The sequence below is a fragment of the Loxodonta africana genome, chromosome 1 (assembly GCF_030014295.1).
Source record: "Loxodonta africana isolate mLoxAfr1 chromosome 1, mLoxAfr1.hap2, whole genome shotgun sequence".
NCBI classification, from domain to species: domain Eukaryota; kingdom Metazoa; phylum Chordata; class Mammalia; order Proboscidea; family Elephantidae; genus Loxodonta; species Loxodonta africana.
This window is the reverse complement of record NC_087342.1, coordinates 135,143,468-135,162,059: the sequence shown is the minus strand read 5'-3', so window position 1 is coordinate 135,162,059 and position 18,592 is coordinate 135,143,468. Positions and strand designations below refer to the sequence as shown.

At 38.5% G+C, this 18,592-nt stretch overlaps 1 protein-coding gene across 4 annotated transcripts in view; it reads left to right on the top strand.

The window, feature by feature from the left end:
* Nucleotides 1-18,592, top strand: part of SLC17A5 (solute carrier family 17 member 5) — a 69,205-nt gene that overhangs the window by 4,884 nt on the left and 45,729 nt on the right. For all 4 annotated transcript variants that reach the window (XM_064288048.1, XM_064288059.1, XM_003404392.4 and 1 more), the window contains exons 2-6: nt 3,221-3,414; nt 5,444-5,677; nt 12,391-12,478; nt 14,862-14,948; nt 16,913-17,031. In XM_064288048.1, coding sequence (XP_064144118.1) covers nt 3,221-3,414; nt 5,444-5,677; nt 12,391-12,478; nt 14,862-14,948; nt 16,913-17,031 — 722 coding nt within the window. The remainder of the gene's footprint in view (nt 1-3,220; nt 3,415-5,443; nt 5,678-12,390; nt 12,479-14,861; nt 14,949-16,912; nt 17,032-18,592) is intronic.

The window sequence follows — 18,592 nt, the reverse complement described above, 5'->3', positions numbered from 1 at the left end:
TCAGTTTTAGGGTTTCCCAGACATTTCTTTGTGTTGAAAGACAGAGCGTCAGCCTGGAGCCATATCACCTAACTGCTAATCCCAGCTCCACCACTAACTAGACTGTGTGACCCTGATCGAGTTACCTGCCTTTCTGTGCTTTCCTTATCTATAAGGAAAGTAATATACCTAATTCATAGGGTTATTGTGAGGATTAAATGAGTTAATAGAAAATGCTTAGCATAGAGGATGGCACGCTGTATTAGAACTTGGGTTTTCTGGTTTATAGTAGTAATAATCTCATGCTTCCTGTGCTTTGTACTTTCATTGTTTTGTTTTTGCCTCTGTCTGCTGTTGGGGAGAGATGATTTATAGTCAAGATTCAGTTACATAAGCCTTGAGTTTCACAACTATGTTTTTTGTGTGAATATACTCTTAAATGTGACGTAAGGAATGCTACTTAGAGAGCAGCCCTATTACAGAATGAAGGGAAACAGCCTAGGGTCATGTCGTGATAATAAGTGTTAATGTTGAAGTAACTGGGTCCATTTTAATGGGATTTGGTGTTCCCACATAAGTGGATATTAATTTGGCTGCTAAATGAAAGGTCGACAGTTCAAACCCTACAACTGCTCTGAGGGAGAAAGATGTGGCAGCTAACTTCCATAAAGATTTGCAGCCTTGGAAACCCAATGGAGCAGTTCTGCTCTGTCCTATAGGGTTGCTGTGAGTCAGAATAGACTGGACGCCAGCGGGTTTATCTAGACTTCCCTGCAATATTGCCTGACACAGAGCCACAATAAAGAAAATGCAATCTCTCATAGAACCTGAAGGAGCCCTAGTGGCACAGTGATTAAGCACTCGGCTGCTAACCAAAAGATTGGCAGTTTGAACCTACTAGCCACTCCACAGGAGAAAAATATGGCAGTCTGCTTCTGTAAAGATTAAAAAAAAAAAAAAAGCCTCGGAAACCCTATGAGGCAGTTATATTCTGCCCTATAGGGCCGCTATGAGTTGGACTCTAGTAATGGCAACAGATACAGAACATGCCTTAGCAGCATCCAGACTGTCCTTAGCTGGCCATTTGGTCGGAGCAGAGAGCAAATCTATCTATATTCAGGCAATGGGGACAGCATCAGTGGAGCCTTAGAAATACAGTTATCAAAGGTCTGGATCTAATTGTGGTAACGGGGCCAAAATTCCAATAGCTGTATCACTGAATAAAGAATTCAGGAATGACAAATGAAAAGTCTTCTGTTAAAAAATGTAAATCTCACGCAGAGAAAAGCAACTGTTAAATGTGTGAGGGATTATAGAAAAATGAGTTGGATATATTAATATATAAAATATATATATATATATACATAAGTATAAAAACCCATTTCCATTGGGTCGGTTCCAACTCATAGCAACCCTATAGGGCACAGTAGAACTGCCCCATAGGGTTTCCAAGGAGCGGCTGGTGGATATTTTTGGTTAGCAACTGAGCTGTTAACCACTGGGCCCCAGCAGTCAATAAAAAAGTATTAAAAAAAAAAAATTTTTTTTTTTTTTGTATAGTTGTGCCATATTCATCAGTGTTTCAGTCTGAGTCAGTTAAGAATCACCAAGAGCCTTATACACCGAAAAATGTATTTGTGTTTGAAACAGGTTGATGAAAACAACAGGATTCTTGAATAGGGGAACACATAGACATATATAGTGTTAATGTGTCATTAGCATATAAAAACACATATATATTCATGTGTTGTTGTTGGATGCGGTTGGGTCAATTCTGACATAGCAGCCCCATGTGCCAGAGTAGAAACTGCCCCATAGAGTTTTCTAGGCTGTAAAGTTTATGGAAGCAGATTACCAGTTCTTTCTCCTGTGGAGCCACTGGGTGGGCTCAACCTGCCAACTTTTTGGTTAGCAGCTGAGAGCTTAACCATTTGTGCCACCAGGGCCCCTTTATATCTGTATATATATATATATGTATATATATATATATATGTATATATATATATATATTTAATACTTAATGCATCATTACTAAATGAAATAGGTGTTCGTATCTTTCAACAGGCATTTATCAAACACTTAGTGTTTGGATTATGCCGATTTTTCTTTCTGAGGGGGTCATCACTCCTAGTCTGCTCCCCCAATTCCCACCCCCTCTCAATTCTGCAACGCAATAAAAGAAGTAAAAAGAAAATATGTGCATACGCATACAATTAGAGTGAAAAATAGATTAAGCTCCTCCTTTCACATGACCTTTCTTTAGTTGGTTCCTCCAAGTTAGTCTACCTTTTTTTTTTTTTTAAATTGTGGTACAATTCTGCCTTCACTTACTTCCCTTTTTACTGGGCCCTGTAAGTATGATAACTACTGAGCAACTGTCACAGAAACATAGCATAGGTGCTGCAAGTTTGCTTCTGGATTCTTAAATACATTTCGTTTAGGAGACTCTTAAGTATGTATCACAGCTGCTCATTCAAACTCACCCTCTGAGATTAGTCTTCAAGGTAAGGAATTTATCAAGATGAATTTTGTACCCTAGTCTTGGCAGTAAATTTTTTTTGCTGTGCAGCATTTACATTGAGACCGTAGTCAGTACTGTACATACTGTGGCATACTAAGTAAGTACTTAAGTACTTACTGACCATGCTTTATATAGTTTTTCAGGGATAATGATGCCATTAAATCATTTTACCTATTTTTTCCGTGCCGAATCTTTGCCAGCTAAACCCCGGCCAGGGATTAGGGGTTCAGTTTGGACTCTGGCACAGAGACTTTTCTGAGCAAAGTTGATAAAGCTTTTACCTCTACATTTTAATGAACTGTCTTACGGCTCAGGCTCTCATGGGTAATTTTTATGAAAACTACAGACGGTCAGCGAAAAAGAGGAAGGCCCTCAATGAGATGGATTGACACAGTGGCTGCAACAGTGGACTCAAAGCATAACCATTGTGAGGATGGTGCAGGACCAGGCAGTGTTTCGCCCTGTTGTACGTAGGGTCACATAGGGTCGCTGTGGGTCAGAACTGACTCGATGCCACCTAACGACAACACAGATACAGGGAACGAACTCTCCTTGATAAATATTTTTGGATGTGCTTCATCAAAGGATATTCTCAGGAAAGTAGTCATGATTTATTAATTTACGCACTTCTAAAAACTAACCTAACTTTAGTGGGTCAGACAATATCATCTAATTATTCTTTTAGTTAATATTAAAGTTTTCCTCAAATCTTTATTTCAGCTCCGGTGTGCTGCTCTGCTCGTTACAACTTAGCACTTTTGGCCTTTTTTGGTTTCTTCGTTGTCTATGCATTACGTGTGAACCTGAGTGTTGCATTAGTGGATATGGTAGATTCAAATACAACTTTAGCAGAGAACAGCACTTCCAGCGAATGTCCAGAGCATTCAGTTCCCATAAAAGTTCATAATCAAACGGTAAGTGCCATAGTTTTAACCAAGCATTCTTAATTAATCCTAAAATACTTCATGTAAAAATTTTGAAAGGTCTCTCTTCATACCGCAGAAACCATAACACTTTCTCTCTGATTACTCTGAATCCCTTTCATTTTGTGTTTTCCCAGGAACTGGTTGGACAATAACATAACTGCAGCCACTGCTGCTGTGCTGGAATACATCTCGATTCCTTTGAAAAGTGGCTCTTCAGTCCCCTATATAAACATAACGTCCTGCAGGAGAAGTTGGAAAAGCCTGTTTGGCATAGTGAATTAGATTGTTTTATAGGTTGCTAAATCGTTTTTATAGGACTCTTATTTAACAGGTGTTTCTCTTGCAGGTTTACTGTTGCAGAAGACCTTACATAGTGTGAGCTACAGGATGGAAAAATAAAAACTGGTCAATATTCTTTTCTAAAATTTATATATGCCCTTGTGGCACAGCAGTTAAACACTCAGCTGCTAACCAAAAGGTTGACTGTTCAAACCCACCGAGTGACTCCATGGGAAAAAAACCTGGCAATCTGTTTTGGTAAAGGTTCCAAAACCAAAACCAAACCCAATGCCGTCTAGTCAATTCCTCATAGCGACCCTATAGGACAGAGTAGAACTGCCCCATAGAGTTTCCAAGGAGCGCCTGGCGGATTCAAACTGCTGACCCTCTGGCTAGCAGCCGTAGCACTTAACCATTATGCCACCAGGGTTTCCCAGTAACAGTTTCAGCCATGAAAACTTTACAGGGCATTTCTACTCTGTCACATAGGTCCTATGAGTCAGAATCAGCTTGATGGCACCTAACAATAACAACCTAAGCTACTTAAGTCATTTTGCCTGTCCTGTGTTATAGTGGAATTGATAACTGTGTGTTCATTTATCCAGAAGAAAAAGTATTGGGTTTTATACACTTTAAATATTTAATTTTGCTTATCACAAAGGGAAACAGTATAGGGAGAAAAAGCTGGTGCCCTTTTTAATGGATATACTTTTTCACCCACTTTCAGTGCTTACAAAAAGGGTGGATCACACTTGAGCCTCTGTCATTGACTAACAGGAGCAGTCAAGCAAGGAGGAGAGTTTCTCTACAAGCATGCACATGAAATTATGACATATCAAAAATCTTTATATTTGACTTTAATAATGTTGAATAACAGGTTTGAGTACCCATCTCCCACTTTCCCTACTCCAGCCTATGGCCTTCAGGGTTAGCGCTGCTGTTCAGTTCATGAAATCCTAGAATGCCACAAATAAGCAGCAAATTGGTATTCTAATAAGGATAGAGGTTTGCCTTTGTATCTTTCTCTTTGGCAAATGTTTTTGTTGATCTAGCTACATATCTTCATCTGCCTTATACTGACAGTAAAATATCCTGGAATGGTTTTTGACCCATTTGCTTGAGTGTACAGTTACTTGCATTAAAGATATCAGCACTCAGATCAGTCACTAAATCTCTATATTACCTGTGTGCTGCTACTAAGTAAAAGACAATTCCCGTTCACATGACGTTTATGGCTTGGTTTAAATTCCTGCTCTTTTATTTTTCCGTATGCTTGTTGAAGTACTTGGTCTGAAAAAGGGCAGTATTAATCATCTGTGTGTATACATACTAGGAGCCAACATTAAGTGAACACTTATTGTGTGTCAGGGCTTATTTTATGTGCCTTTTTCATTTTATCTTCCCAAATCACATGTCCAGTAAATGCAGAGCCAGGCTTAAACCCAGGCCTGTCTGGCTCCAAAGACTAGCTCAACCACTGCAGTATCTTGTTTAATAGCTTTCTAGATTAAGCTTGTGGCTCTTTTTTAAGCCTTTTTGGTAAAGGTTGTTACCAATCCTCTACAGTTCATCCTATAGTCTAATTTCATACTAGCAAATCCTGAAACTTATGACTTTCAGTTCTTGTCTGTTCACTTCTAGAAACTGTGTGTCTACATTCTGGTGATTGGCCCTGAGCTGTTAAGTCAATATCTTAATGGTTTTGTTTTGTTTTGTTTTTTCCTCCTACTCCTTACAGGGTAAAAGATACCAATGGGATGCAGAAACTCAAGGATGGATTCTTGGTTCTTTTTTTTATGGCTACATCATCACGCAGATTCCTGGAGGATATATTGCCAGCAAAGTGGGGGGTAAACTGCTGCTAGGATTTGGGATCCTTGGCACTGCTGTCTTCACTCTGTTTACCCCCCTTGCTGCAGATTTAGGAGTTGGATTTCTCATTGCAGTCAGAACGCTAGAAGGACTTGGAGAGGTATTTTTTTTTTTTTACTCCCTTGTGTATTCCTTACCCTAGATCTCTCTCTTCTTCTTAAGATCTTCTTTGGTATGAATATGAATCAAAAATTAACATTGGAAGATAAGAAGGATTAATTTTTTAATTAAAGAAAGGATTGACTAGAAAATAAACCAGATAGATTTCATTTGTGGTCAATAAGGCCTCAAGCAGAAGCAGCTCCAAATTTGAAGCTTTACTCAAAGAGTAGAGAGAACATTTTCCAGAAGAGAGTTAATAATTCATACTTTAAGACATAGGTAAATTAAACCACTATTAAAACCATTAAGATAGAAATCCCTTGATGAAGGTAAACCTCACAGTAACCACAAAGAAAATTAATAAACCTAACCACCAAAATAAAGAAGAAAATCAAAAAGACTCAGTAAACACAAAATTGACAAAAACGAAGGAAATGAAAAGAAATCCAAGAACAAAAAGGAAAAGTAGAAAATTAAGTGGAAAAAAGAAACTGTCAGTACCACAAAAAAAAGCATAACATAATGGCAGTAGTAAATTCATTTCTGTCGATAATCACACTGAATGTAAATGGGTTAAATGCACCAGTCAAGAGACAGAGAGTGGCAGAATGAATTTAAAAAAAAAAAAAGACCCATCAATATGTTGTCTGCAAGAGATGGCCCTAAACACAAAGACGTAAAGAGGTTAAAAATCAAAGCACGTAAAAAAGTATAACAGCCAAACTGTAAAAATGGCGTGGGGGTGGTATCTGACCCCTTCTCTCTTCACAAGAGGAAAGAGAATCAAGATCAACAGCCCAAGGCTGATTCCTATGAGATAGAGGTCAGACATGCCTCTTCTCTCCACCGTCTTTTTCAATTTTGATATCAACCATCCCTCCCACAGTACTCTCTATCTCTCTGCTGGGTTCAATAATTCATTGCAATGGCCACACAGAACTCACAGACAATACTCATGATTATGGGGTTTATTAGGGAATAACAGGTTATGATTCAGGTTCAGGACCGCTCAGGATACAGTTCTTCCATCAGGACAGCCTCTTCTCAGCCATGCTTGCAGGCATACCTCTCTCTGGCCCTCGGCCTCTGCCCTGCTTGGGTAAGTGTTACAGAGCTCTTTTAGCTCTGCCAGTAAGTGTCCAGAGGCATCCCACTCTGTGAGTAAGCCTCAGCCCAAAGGCACTCAGCTTTCTCGCTCCATGGGCTAGGAAGCCCACCACACCATCTTCTGCTGGTCTATCCTGCCACCATTTCTCTGCCACTGCATCTCACTATCTTTAGTGTTACAGCACTCTCTCCGTTCCTCATTCCAGGAGGTTTCCTGGTTCTAGGAGTTTCTCAGCACAGTGATCCCAGGTCCAAAGGACACACTTCGCTCATGGCTGTTCTTCCTTGGTGGTAGTGAGATCCTCTCCCTGCTTTGGAATTAGCTCTCTTTTTAAGCCTAGTGGGATGGAAAACCGACCAGCCCCCTTAATGGGCCACAGTTACCCTATTTGCACAGTCCCACCCAAGTGATTGTTATAAGACCATGCCAAGAAAAGCCACACAAAAGCGATCCATCACACCACAGACATAAAAGACTTATACAAAGAAAACTACAAAACACTACTGCAGGAAACCAAAGGAAACCTTCATAAATGGAAAAACATTCCATGTTCATGGATGGGAAGACTTAACATTGTAAAAATGTGGAAATGGCAGTACTACCCAAAGCAATCTATAAATGCAATACAATCACAGTCCAAATTCCAACAACATTCTTTAATGAGATGGAAAAACTAATCACCAACTTTATATGGAACGGAAAGAGACCCCAGATAAGTAAAACATTACTGAAAAGCGGAACAAAGTAGAAGGCCTCACACTACCAGATCTCAGAACCTACTATACAGCTACAGTAGTCAAAACAGTCTGGTACTGACATGACAGACACATAAACCAATAGAACAGAATTGAGAATCCAGAAATAAATCCATCCACCTATATCCATCCACCTATGGACACCTGATATTTGACACAGGGTCAACACCCATTAAACGGGGAAGAGATAGTCTTCTTCAACAAATGGTGCCGGCAAAACTTGATATCCATTTGCAGAAAAATGAAACAGGATCCGTACCTCCAACCCCATGCACAAAAACTAACTCAAAATGGGTCAAAGACCTAAATGTAAAACCTAAACTATAAAGTTCGTGAAAGAAAACACAGGGGCCATAATTTATGGCGTAAATCAAATATCAGGCATAACTAAAATTACACAAACTCCAGAAGATAAACTAGATAACGGGACCTCCTAAGAATTAAATACTTGTGTTCATCAAAAGACTTTTCCAAGAGAGTAAAAAGAGAACCTGTAGGACAGAGTAGAATTGCCCCATATGATTTTCAAGGAGCAGTTGGTGGATTCAAACTGTCAACCTTTTGGTTAGCAGCCGAGCTCTTAACCATTGTGCCACCAGGGCTCCCATTAGCCATTAGGAAGATGCCAGTCAAAACCATGATGAGATACCATATTACCCCTGCAAGAATGGCACTGATCAAAAATTCAGAAAACAATAAATGGTGAGGCTGTGGGGAGATTGGAACTCTCATACTCTGCTGGTGGGAATGTAAAATGGTACAGCCACTATGGAAAGCAATATAGCACTTCCTTAAAAAGCTAGAACTAGAAACACCATATGATCCACCAATCCCACTCCTAGGTATATATCCTAGAAAAGTTAGAGCAATGGCACTAATAGACATACGCACACCCATTTCCATTGCCAGCATTATTCACAATAACAAAAACGTGGAAATAACCTAAGTGCCCATCAACAGATGAATGGATAAACAAATTATGGTACATACATACAATAGAATGCTATGCAACGATGAAGAGCAATGATGAATCTGTGAAACATCTCACGTGGGTGACTTTGGAGGGCATTATGTTGAGTGAAATAAGTCAGTCGCTAAAGGACAAATATTACATGAGACCACTATTATTTTTTTTTTACTGTGCTTTAAGTGAAAGTTTACAGTTCAAGTTAGTTTCTTGTACAAAAATTTGTATACACATTGTTATGCGACCCTAGTTGTTCTCCCTATAATGTGACAGTACACTCCTCCTTTCCACCCCAGATTTCTTGTGTCCATTCAACCACCTCCTGTCCCTTTCCACCTTCTCATCTCACCTCTGGAAAGGAGCTGCCCATTTAGTCTCATGTATCTACTTGAGCTAAGGAGCACACTCTTCACAAGTATCATTTTACGTCTTACAGTCCAATCTAATCTTTGTCTGAAGAGTCAGCTTCGGGAATGGTTTTAGTTTTGGGCTAACAGAGAGTCCGGGAGCCATGTCTTCTGGGGTCCCTCCAGCCTCAGTCAGATCATTCAGTCGGGCGTTTTTACTAGAATTTGAGTTCTGCACTCCACTTTCTCCTGCTCCATCAGGGACTCTGTTGTGTTCCCTGTCAGGGCAGTCATTGGTGGTAGCTGAGCACCATCTAGTTCTTCTAGTCTCTTGCTGATGGAGTCTGGTTTATGTCGCCCTTTCTGTCTCTTGAGCTAATATTTTCCTTGTGTCTTTGGTGTTCTAAATTCTCCTTTGCTCCAGGAGGGGTGGGACCAATTGATGCATCTTAAATGGCTGCTCACTAGCTTTTAAGACCCCAGACGCCACTCACCAAAATGGGATGCAGAACATTTTCTTAATAAACTTTCTTATGCCAGTCTACCTAGATGTCCCCTGAAACCAAGGTCCCCAGGCCCCCGCCCCTGCATACTCTGTCCCTTGAAGTGTTTGGTTATATTCAGGAAACTTCTTAGCTTGGCTTAGTCCAGTGGTGCTGACTTCCCCTGTATTGTGTGTAGTCCTTCCCTTCACCTAAGATAATTCTTGTCTACTATCTAGTCAGTGAATACCCCTCTCCCTTCCCTCCCTACCCTCGTAACCATCAAAGAATGTTCTGTGTTTAAACCTTTTCTTGAGTTTTTATAATAGTAGTCTCATAGAATATTTGTCCTTTTGCAACTGACTGATTTCACTCAGCATAATGCCTTCCAGATTCATCCATGTTATGAGATGTTTCGAGGATTCATCATTGTCCTTTATCATTGCATAGTATCCCATTGTGTGAATACACCATAATTTGTTTATCCATTCATCTGTCGATGGGCATCTAGGTTGTTTCCATCTTTTTGCTATCGTGAACAGTGCTGCAGTGAACATGGGTGTGCATATATCTATTCATGTGACGGCTCTTATTTCTTTAGGATATATTCCAAGGAGTGGGATTCTTAGATCAATCAAGGATACAAGACCAAATGGGCAACACCTACCCAAAAGCAAAGACGAGAAGGCAGGAAGGAACTTGAAAGTGTACGAATGGAAATGGGGAACCCAGGGTGGAAAGGGGGAGAGTGCTGACACGTTGAGGGGATTGCAACCAATGTCACGAAACAATTTGTATTATCAGTTTTTGAATGAGATACTAATCTGCTCTATAAACTTTCACCTAAAGCACAAAAAATAAAAAAAGGATAGGCTTTCTTACCTTGTATACTTTTGCCACAGTTTATCTCTGCTCTATCGTTGATAGCCCAGATCTAAAACACATTTTACACAATAGATGTCATATTGCCTTGTTTTAAATGTGTTGTTATTCATGGAACTTCCTGTATAGTTACCATCTGTTACTTCCTTTCCTCTGGTCTCCTAACTTAAAACAAATAATTTATTATTTCACGTAACTATCTTTTTTTATTTCTATGGTTCTTCTAGCCTTTCTGCTGGTTTTAGAATTGTTGTTGCTAATTTGTATCTCTCTATTACCTCTTCCTAAGAAAGATCCCTGGTGGCGCAATGATTAAATGCTCAGCTGCTAACCAAAAGGTCAGCTGTTCGAACCCACCACCCCCTCTGCAGGAGAAAGATATGGCAGTCTGCTTCCATGAAGATTTACAGTCTTGGAAACCCTATGGGACAGTTCTACTCTGTCTTTGTAGGGGCTCTATGAGTTGGAATCGACTCCATAGCAAGGGGGGTTGGGTTTTTGTTTGTTTCCCTCCTGCTAAGATTTTTATCATTTTTTAAATTTTAGTTCCTTATCTTTCTTTTACCTTTCTACTTCTCTTTTGCATTTTTACCGTTAATCACATACATCTCCATCTTTAAAAAGCAATCTCTTTTCCTTTCTAATGTTGAACTTCTACCTCTGAAACCTAGGCATAGGCTTGTTTTTCTCGCTTTCACATTTGTTCACCCCAAACAAGATGGTTGTACAGATTCTTATCGATTTGCCTTGCTGCCTAAATCGTCTTTGCCGTTCGTTAGTATTTCATTTTTCTTCTATTGTTTTTGAAAGAATTAACAGGAAGTATAAAGTACTAAAGTATTTATTCTTCATTCTATTATTAATAACGGTAAACCACCAAAAACCCACTGCCGTCAAGTTGATTCCAACTCGTAGCGACCTTGTAGGACAGAGTAGAACGGCCCCATAGCATTTCCAAGGCTATAAACCTTACGGAAGCAGGTAGCCACATCTTTCTCCCTGAGAGCAGCTAGTAGGTTCAAACCGCCAACCTTTGGGTTAGCATTGAGTGCTTAACCACTGCGCCCCCTGGGCTTCTTAATAATAACGGTAGCTACCATCTATCTGTGGGTGCAGCGATGGTTCAGCAGTAGAGTTCTCACCTTCCATGCAGTTCCTGACTGATGTACCTAATGCACAGCCGCTGCCCGTATGTCCTCGGAGGCTTGCGTGTTGCTATGATGCTGAACAGGTTTCAGTGGAGCTAAAACGGACTGGGAAGAAGGTTCTGGCAGTCTGCTTCCAGAAGTCAGCCAGTGAAAACTGTATGGATCACAGTGATCCTATCCACAGCCTAACATGGGGATGGCACAAGATCAGGCGTGTTTTTTTCTGTGTATGAGGTCACCATGAGTCAGGGGCCAACTCAACAGCAACTAACAACAACAACCATTGATCTTTACAACAGCCATGTAAGAGAGAGAATATTATCTCATTTATACAGATGAAGAAACTGAAGTTCAAGGTTAGCTAATCTTTTTTGAGATTGCACAGTTAGTGAGTAGCTAAGGAGAGCTGTGAATCCACTACTTTGAATCTACCGAAAACTCTTTTCTCCCACTCTCCTGTGGCATCTACTCACCTTTGTGTCTCTGTGAGCCACCCTGCCTCAGCGCTTCCATTGCCTCTCCGAATCTATATTTGGCATTCACTAGGCTAGTTATCACCAAGGAAAAAATCAAGCTATAAACACTCTAATTTAATTCATCTCTTCTTTGTAGGACTATTTCCAGTTGATTAAGGGCAATTTAAATTTTCTTCCAGTATCCCAAAGTATTAGTTCAGTATTTTTCTGAAGTTCTAAGTTGCTAGCATTCCCATTTCATTCAGGCCATTAATACATTGAATAAATAAGTTCATCCTTGAGAGTGATCCCTTTATGTCATCGTTCAGTACATTACTTTAGACTTATCGTAACCCTTACCTTGCAACCCTCAAACCAGTTCACAGAATCCACGAATCTTTATTCAGGGTTTGAAAGTACTTCATTATAAAATTTTTTTTACTTAACGCTGTAAAGACATCACACTTCACGGAACCTGCTTCTAGTTTGATTCTTATCCATAAAATTCTTTTGTGTGTGTGTGTTCAACTTTTTTTTTTATTGTGCTTTATCCTTTTCCCTCATCAGGGTGTTACGTTTCCAGCCATGCATGCCATGTGGTCTTCTTGGGCTCCCCCTCTTGAAAGAAGCAAGCTTCTTAGCATTTCATATGCAGGTGAGATAACTATTCTTGCGAAAACGTTTGGCACAATTCGATACATATCTATCAACCCCGGGAGAGAGGAGGAATTCCTGCGTGCTAGAATCATGTAATGTTGGATACCTCCACTGGGGGAAAATAAACCTACTGCAGTGTGGCTTAACTGACTACTATCATGTTTTCCATCTGCCATCATTTATTTCAAAATATGTTGCCTCTTCAGTGTTGATATACAGAATGTTACATTTTATGAAAGTCCAGTAGCTGGTAAATTGAGCACTTTCGTCTTTACATTATGATTTCTAATTGGAAACCCTGGTGGCGTAGTGGTTAAAGAGCTACGGCTCCTAACCAAAAAGGTCAGCAGTTCAAACCCACCTGGCGCTCCTTGGAAACTCTATGGGGTAGTTCTCTGTCCTATAGGGTCACTGTGAGTCAGAATCAACTTGATGGCACCGGGTTTTAAAGGGGTTTAATGAAGATATCATGAGTCCCAACCACTCTCTTTATACACCTTTTTTCTGTGCATTTATATGCCATCATTTTTACCTATAGGCAAAATAACATAAGTTTTATATGTGATTTATAATTCTAACATTCCACCAGAACTTCTGGCCTTTCTTCTGTTGAATGAAAAATTTTTGACATGATTGCTTTTAGATACAGTGGTTGAGAAAGGCCTGCCTGCTGTGATTTGTAAGCTAAAAGTGAAGGATAGGCAAGAACCAGCTGTGCAAAGAGCAAAGAGAAGACCATTCCAGCCAATCAGAACAACATGTGCAAAGGCAGGAGATAATTTAGGGGTTCAAAGAAATTAGAAACCATTGTGGGTGGCTACAATATAGGGAATAAAAGGGATAATAGCATAAGATGTGATTAGAGGGATAGACGAGAGCCAGATCATATCAGGCCTTGTAGGCTATGGAAAGTAATGTAGATTTTTTTTTTTTTTATTTATTTTCAGGAGAAAGTAAGGAGACATCAGGGGTTTTTAACCAAGGGAGGCACATAATCTAATTTACATTTTTGAAAAATCATTCTTGTAACTACATACATAGTTACATGAGAAATCTGATAATAAATTCAAGAACAGGTACTATCTACAGTTCCCCTTTACCTCATGAATAAAATCTAGACTCCTTGAACTAGGAGTCAAGGTTCTTTATAGTCCTTCATTTCACCTAGGTACTCCCTGGCATGGAGCCCTGGTGGTGCAGTGGTGTAAAGCTTAGCTGCTAACTAAAAGGTCAAGAGTTCAAATCCACCAGCCACTCCTTGGAACACTATGGGGCAGTTCTACTCTAGCCTAGAGGGTTGCTATGAGTTGGAATCAACTCGATGGCAACAGGTTTGGTTTTTTTTTTTTTTTTTGGTTTAGCCCCTAGCACAGTGGCTGCAACAGTAGGCTCAAGCATAGCAATGATTGTGAGGCTGGTACAGGACTGAGCAGTGTTTCATTCTGTTGTACATAGGGTCACTGTAAGGCAGCACCAACTCGTCATCACCTAACAAGTCCCTGCCACATAGTACATGGCATTGAATGGGTACTCAATAACTATTCAACCTATTTTTCCAGCATTATCTTCTCTTCCTTAGTGAAATTCCCAGACCCACCCTGTGCTATCGTACTTTCTATTTCTTTGCTCAACCTGTTACATCTAACCCTATACCTTTTTTCTTACCCTGTTTCTACAGGACCAAATGGTACCCATCTTTTCAAAGTCCCGTTTAGATGTTGCTTCTTATATCTTTTCCTGATCTTCTGGAGGTCAGAAGTAATCTTTCCTATATTTGAACTTCCATTTTGCTCTGAGACAGTTAACACCTTCTGACCTGTAACAATTATTTGTTTGTTATCTCTTCCATAAGACTGAAACTTGAGAGCAGAAACAATACCTAACGCATCATTCTAGCCCCACTGCACTGACTAAAATGTATTGCATTTGGCAGTTAGAATGTATTTTATTAATTATTTATCTGAAACAATTATTTGTATTGGGGGAGGGCATATTAGATTATTAAAAACTTCATTTCATTTCATCAGGTATTCTGTAGAGGATTGTTTCCCCAGACACTTGGATTTGTAACACATGTAGCATTTACAAGTTCATTTTATGCTGGGTCTTAAATTCATTGGTGCCTCCTAAGTCATCAATAGTTTCACAGTTATAAGTAATATGGCTATATTTTAATGTATGTGTTTTACATATTGTGGGTTTTTAATAAATGATCTTTTAAGAGAATAAATTGTTTATATTTACATGTGACTAATTCAACTCTAGTAGGATTTGAATAGTTCTTTCCTTTGGAGATCACCTGTTACCCATCTTCTTTAAGTTGAAGCTTCTAGCTCCTTTAGTTTATCTACAAAATTTACAAAGCATTTTTTGTCTTCTAGGAGCACAGCTTGGAACAGTAATTTCTCTTCCTCTTTCTGGAATAATTTGCTTCTATATGGATTGGGTTTATGTCTTCTACTTTTTTGGTAAGTTTATTTAAAAAATAAGGAGCCCTGTTGGCACAATGGTTAAAGCACTTGACTGCTAACCAGAAGGTTGGTGACTCGAACCCACCAGCCACCCTGTGGGAGAAGGATGTGGCAGTCTGCTTCTGTAAAAATGTACAGCCTTGCAAACCCCATGGGGAAGTTCTGCTGCGTCCTGTAGGGCTGCGTCCTGTAGGGCTGCTGTGAGTCAGAATCAACTTGACAGCAATGGGTATAGTAAAAAAATTAATCTAAATTCTAATGTAACACGTCCCAAATGTCCTAGTAGTCCAAAAAGTAGTTTAAAATATATATGCAAAGTCCCAGAAATAATCATTTGCTGAACTACAAAGCTCTAAAACACTTTCTGATAACCTAGTTTTCAAGTTGGTAAGCCTTAAAGTGATCTAGCTGAGAGTTATGACCTGATGTTAATTCTGGAATATTTCTCAGTAGAAACCACTGTTGAATCTTGGACTTAAATGGGACACTTAACTATCAAAAATTGCTATCTTGAAATGCTTTAGCCACTGTGGAAACCAGTTTGGCAGTGACTGAAAAAAATTAAACATAGATTTACCATATGACTCAGCAATTCCATTCCTAGGTATTAAAGAAAACCTGTTGCTGTCAAGTCAATTCTGACTCATCGTAGCAACCCTGTAGGACAGAGTAGAACTGCCCCATAGGGTTTCCAGGGAGCACCTGATGGATTTGAATTGATGACCTTTTGGGTAGCAGCCGTAGCTCTTAACCACTACGCCACCAGGGTTTCCTAGATATATAACCCCCGAAATTGAAGAAAGGTACTCAAACAAGTACATATACATGCATAGTTATAGCAGCACAATAGCCAGAATGGATTTGAATTGCTGACCTTTTGGGTAGCAGCCGTAGCTCTTAACCACTACGCCACCAGGGTTTCCTAGATATATAACCCCCGAAATTGAAGAAAGGTACTCAAACAAGTACATATACATGCATAGTTATAGCAGCACAATAGCCAGAAGGTGCAAGCAGCCAAATATCCATCAGCAGATGAATTGATAAATTGTGGTGTATGCATACAGTAGAATATTACTCAGGCATAAAAAGAAATGAAGTACTGATACATGCTAGAAGTGAATGAACCTTGAAAACATTGTACTAAGTGAAAGAAGCCAGACATAAAAGGTCACGTATTATATGATTCCATTTATGTGAAATATCTAGAAGAGATAAATCCGTAGAGACAGAAAGCAGATTGGCAGTTGCCAGGGGCTGGAGATAGAGCTTAATGGGTAAGGAGGTTTTACTTTTAAATAATGAAAATGTTTTGGAACTAGATAGAAGTAGTGGTTACATAACACTGTGAATGTACTAATGCCACTGAATTCACTTTCAAATGGCTAATTTTCTGTTATATGAACCTCACCTCAAATAAATTTTTTTAAGTGACTAACTTGGACTTGTTAACTTGGACATTGTAAAAATCTGTATTTTGAAAATATTCCTTCTCAAGCAAAGCAGGGTGCTCTCACTGGGTAGTTTTATTTATTTATTTACTTTTTCTTTTTATTTAGCCCTAGGACTTTTTATTTCTTGATCTCATTGGCAAAATGATACGCATTTTAAATAAGTTAGTTTGCCACATAGACATTTCATGCATGAAATAAAGCTGCAATGCAAACAAAAACAGATGCCTGTGAAAATTTACAGACTGTGGAAATTTTTTTTTTTTTATGTTTGTCTGATAAACTCTGATAGGCAAAGTCATGCTTGAAAGTTATTTCCTTAAAAATTAATAGAAAATAATATATTTATGGCAATTATTCCATTAAAGGATTAAGAGAAAAATGTGAAATGGAATCTAAACTGAAACTATTTTTAGATTAAATTTATAGTTATATATTTTTTCAAGGTATGTAAAAATTGTTCTTGATGCATTCTAATTTTATTTAACTATCATTTTTTTCTATTTTAAGGTATAGTTGGAATATTTTGGTTTATTTTATGGATCTGGTTGGTTAGCGATACACCAGAAACTCATATGACAATCTCCCATGCTGAAAAGGAGTATATTCTTTCATCATTAAGAAATCAGGTATGGACTTATGGCACATATGAAAAAGAATTTCAGAGTTTTTTTTTTTTTTCCTTCGGAATTATACCCAGTGCCCTCGAGTCGATTCTGACTCATAACAACCTTATAGGACAGAGTAGAACTGCCCCATAGAGTTTCCAAGGAGCGCCTGGCGGATTCAAACTGCTGACCCTTTGGTTAGCAGCTGTAGCAGTTAACCAGTACGCCACCAGGGTTTCCTCTTCAGAATTGAGATACCAATTTTTGTAATAAATGTTTCTTTTGTGCATGGCTTGGACAAAGTAAGCAGGCTAAGCAAGTAAACGTACTAAGTGTTGGTTTGTTTCGTTTGAGAAATTCCAAACCAGGTTAAAACTGTGAAAAATTAATTTTTTTAATCATTTTAAACGTTTTAGAGTAATGATTATCAAGTGAGTCTTGCTGGGTTTTTTTCTCTTTCATCTTAATTAGTAGGAAGTACAGTGTGTTTTATGAGAGAAATCTCACAGCTACATTCTAAATGTTAGTTGTTAGAAAACCAACTAGTCTATTTATAGCTATATTTTAAAAGAGTAGGAGAACAACACAATTATTATATAGTGTGATAATACCATATACAGCTGTTCGCTCCTCTAGAGTAGAGGATGTTATAGAAAAAAATTCATACCTTATTAAGAGTGGATTTGTACCACTTAATCAAGCACAATGGCAAATCAGAAATAAAAGTCTGCCATAACTCAATATAGTAAATTTTTAAGCCATGGAAATAAAATGTCCACCTTTGAATTGGAATAAAAGAAGAATATAAAAACATTAGGAAAGATTAAAATATATGCAGTCGGTTCTCGCATTCACAGCGACTTCAGAGTCACTTTTAGATTAACAACATATTTCATATAGAACTTATCTTGCCTATTAAGTTATCATGATTGATATTTTTTAATTTTATATGTATTATAATCAGGCAGTAATTACAAATTTACTGATTAACATTTCTTTTTAAATTTTGTAATTTTGCTACAAATGCCCCTACAAGCTGCTTGAACTTTAAGAAATATGGCATCTCTTAGTCCTTGCCAGAGGTTGGCAAATACATAGAAACAGAAGAAGTTAGCAATGTAATAAAGTTACTTTTGGGGGGAACTTTAGTATCCTCCACAGTGTTAACCAAATAAAACACCCATTTTTTTCCCCTAAAGAACAGGTAAAAGGATTGAATGCGTTGTAAACAATTATTGCCTTGTAAAACTTTGATATGTTTGTCACATTTTCTCAGCATTGGTGGTGAACAGCTTACTTCTTCCAGTACTTCCTTTTTTTTCACTATTTTTATGGACTTATGAAAATTTTAGATTTTTTAAAAAGTTTTTTCTACCTTGATATATGTCTTATTCTGTCCAAATATCCAAACTTAGGTTAATGTTTTTTTTCATTTGCTTCAGAAAATGGGACAATCAGAAGCAAAACGAGTTAGGAGAATAGGTTCCATAGAACTCCCAGACTGCGTTTTTAAACCAGATGATGTTGTAGTTGAAAAATGTCATAAAATAACTGTGTGTTACATGGAGTTCCACTTTTGAAT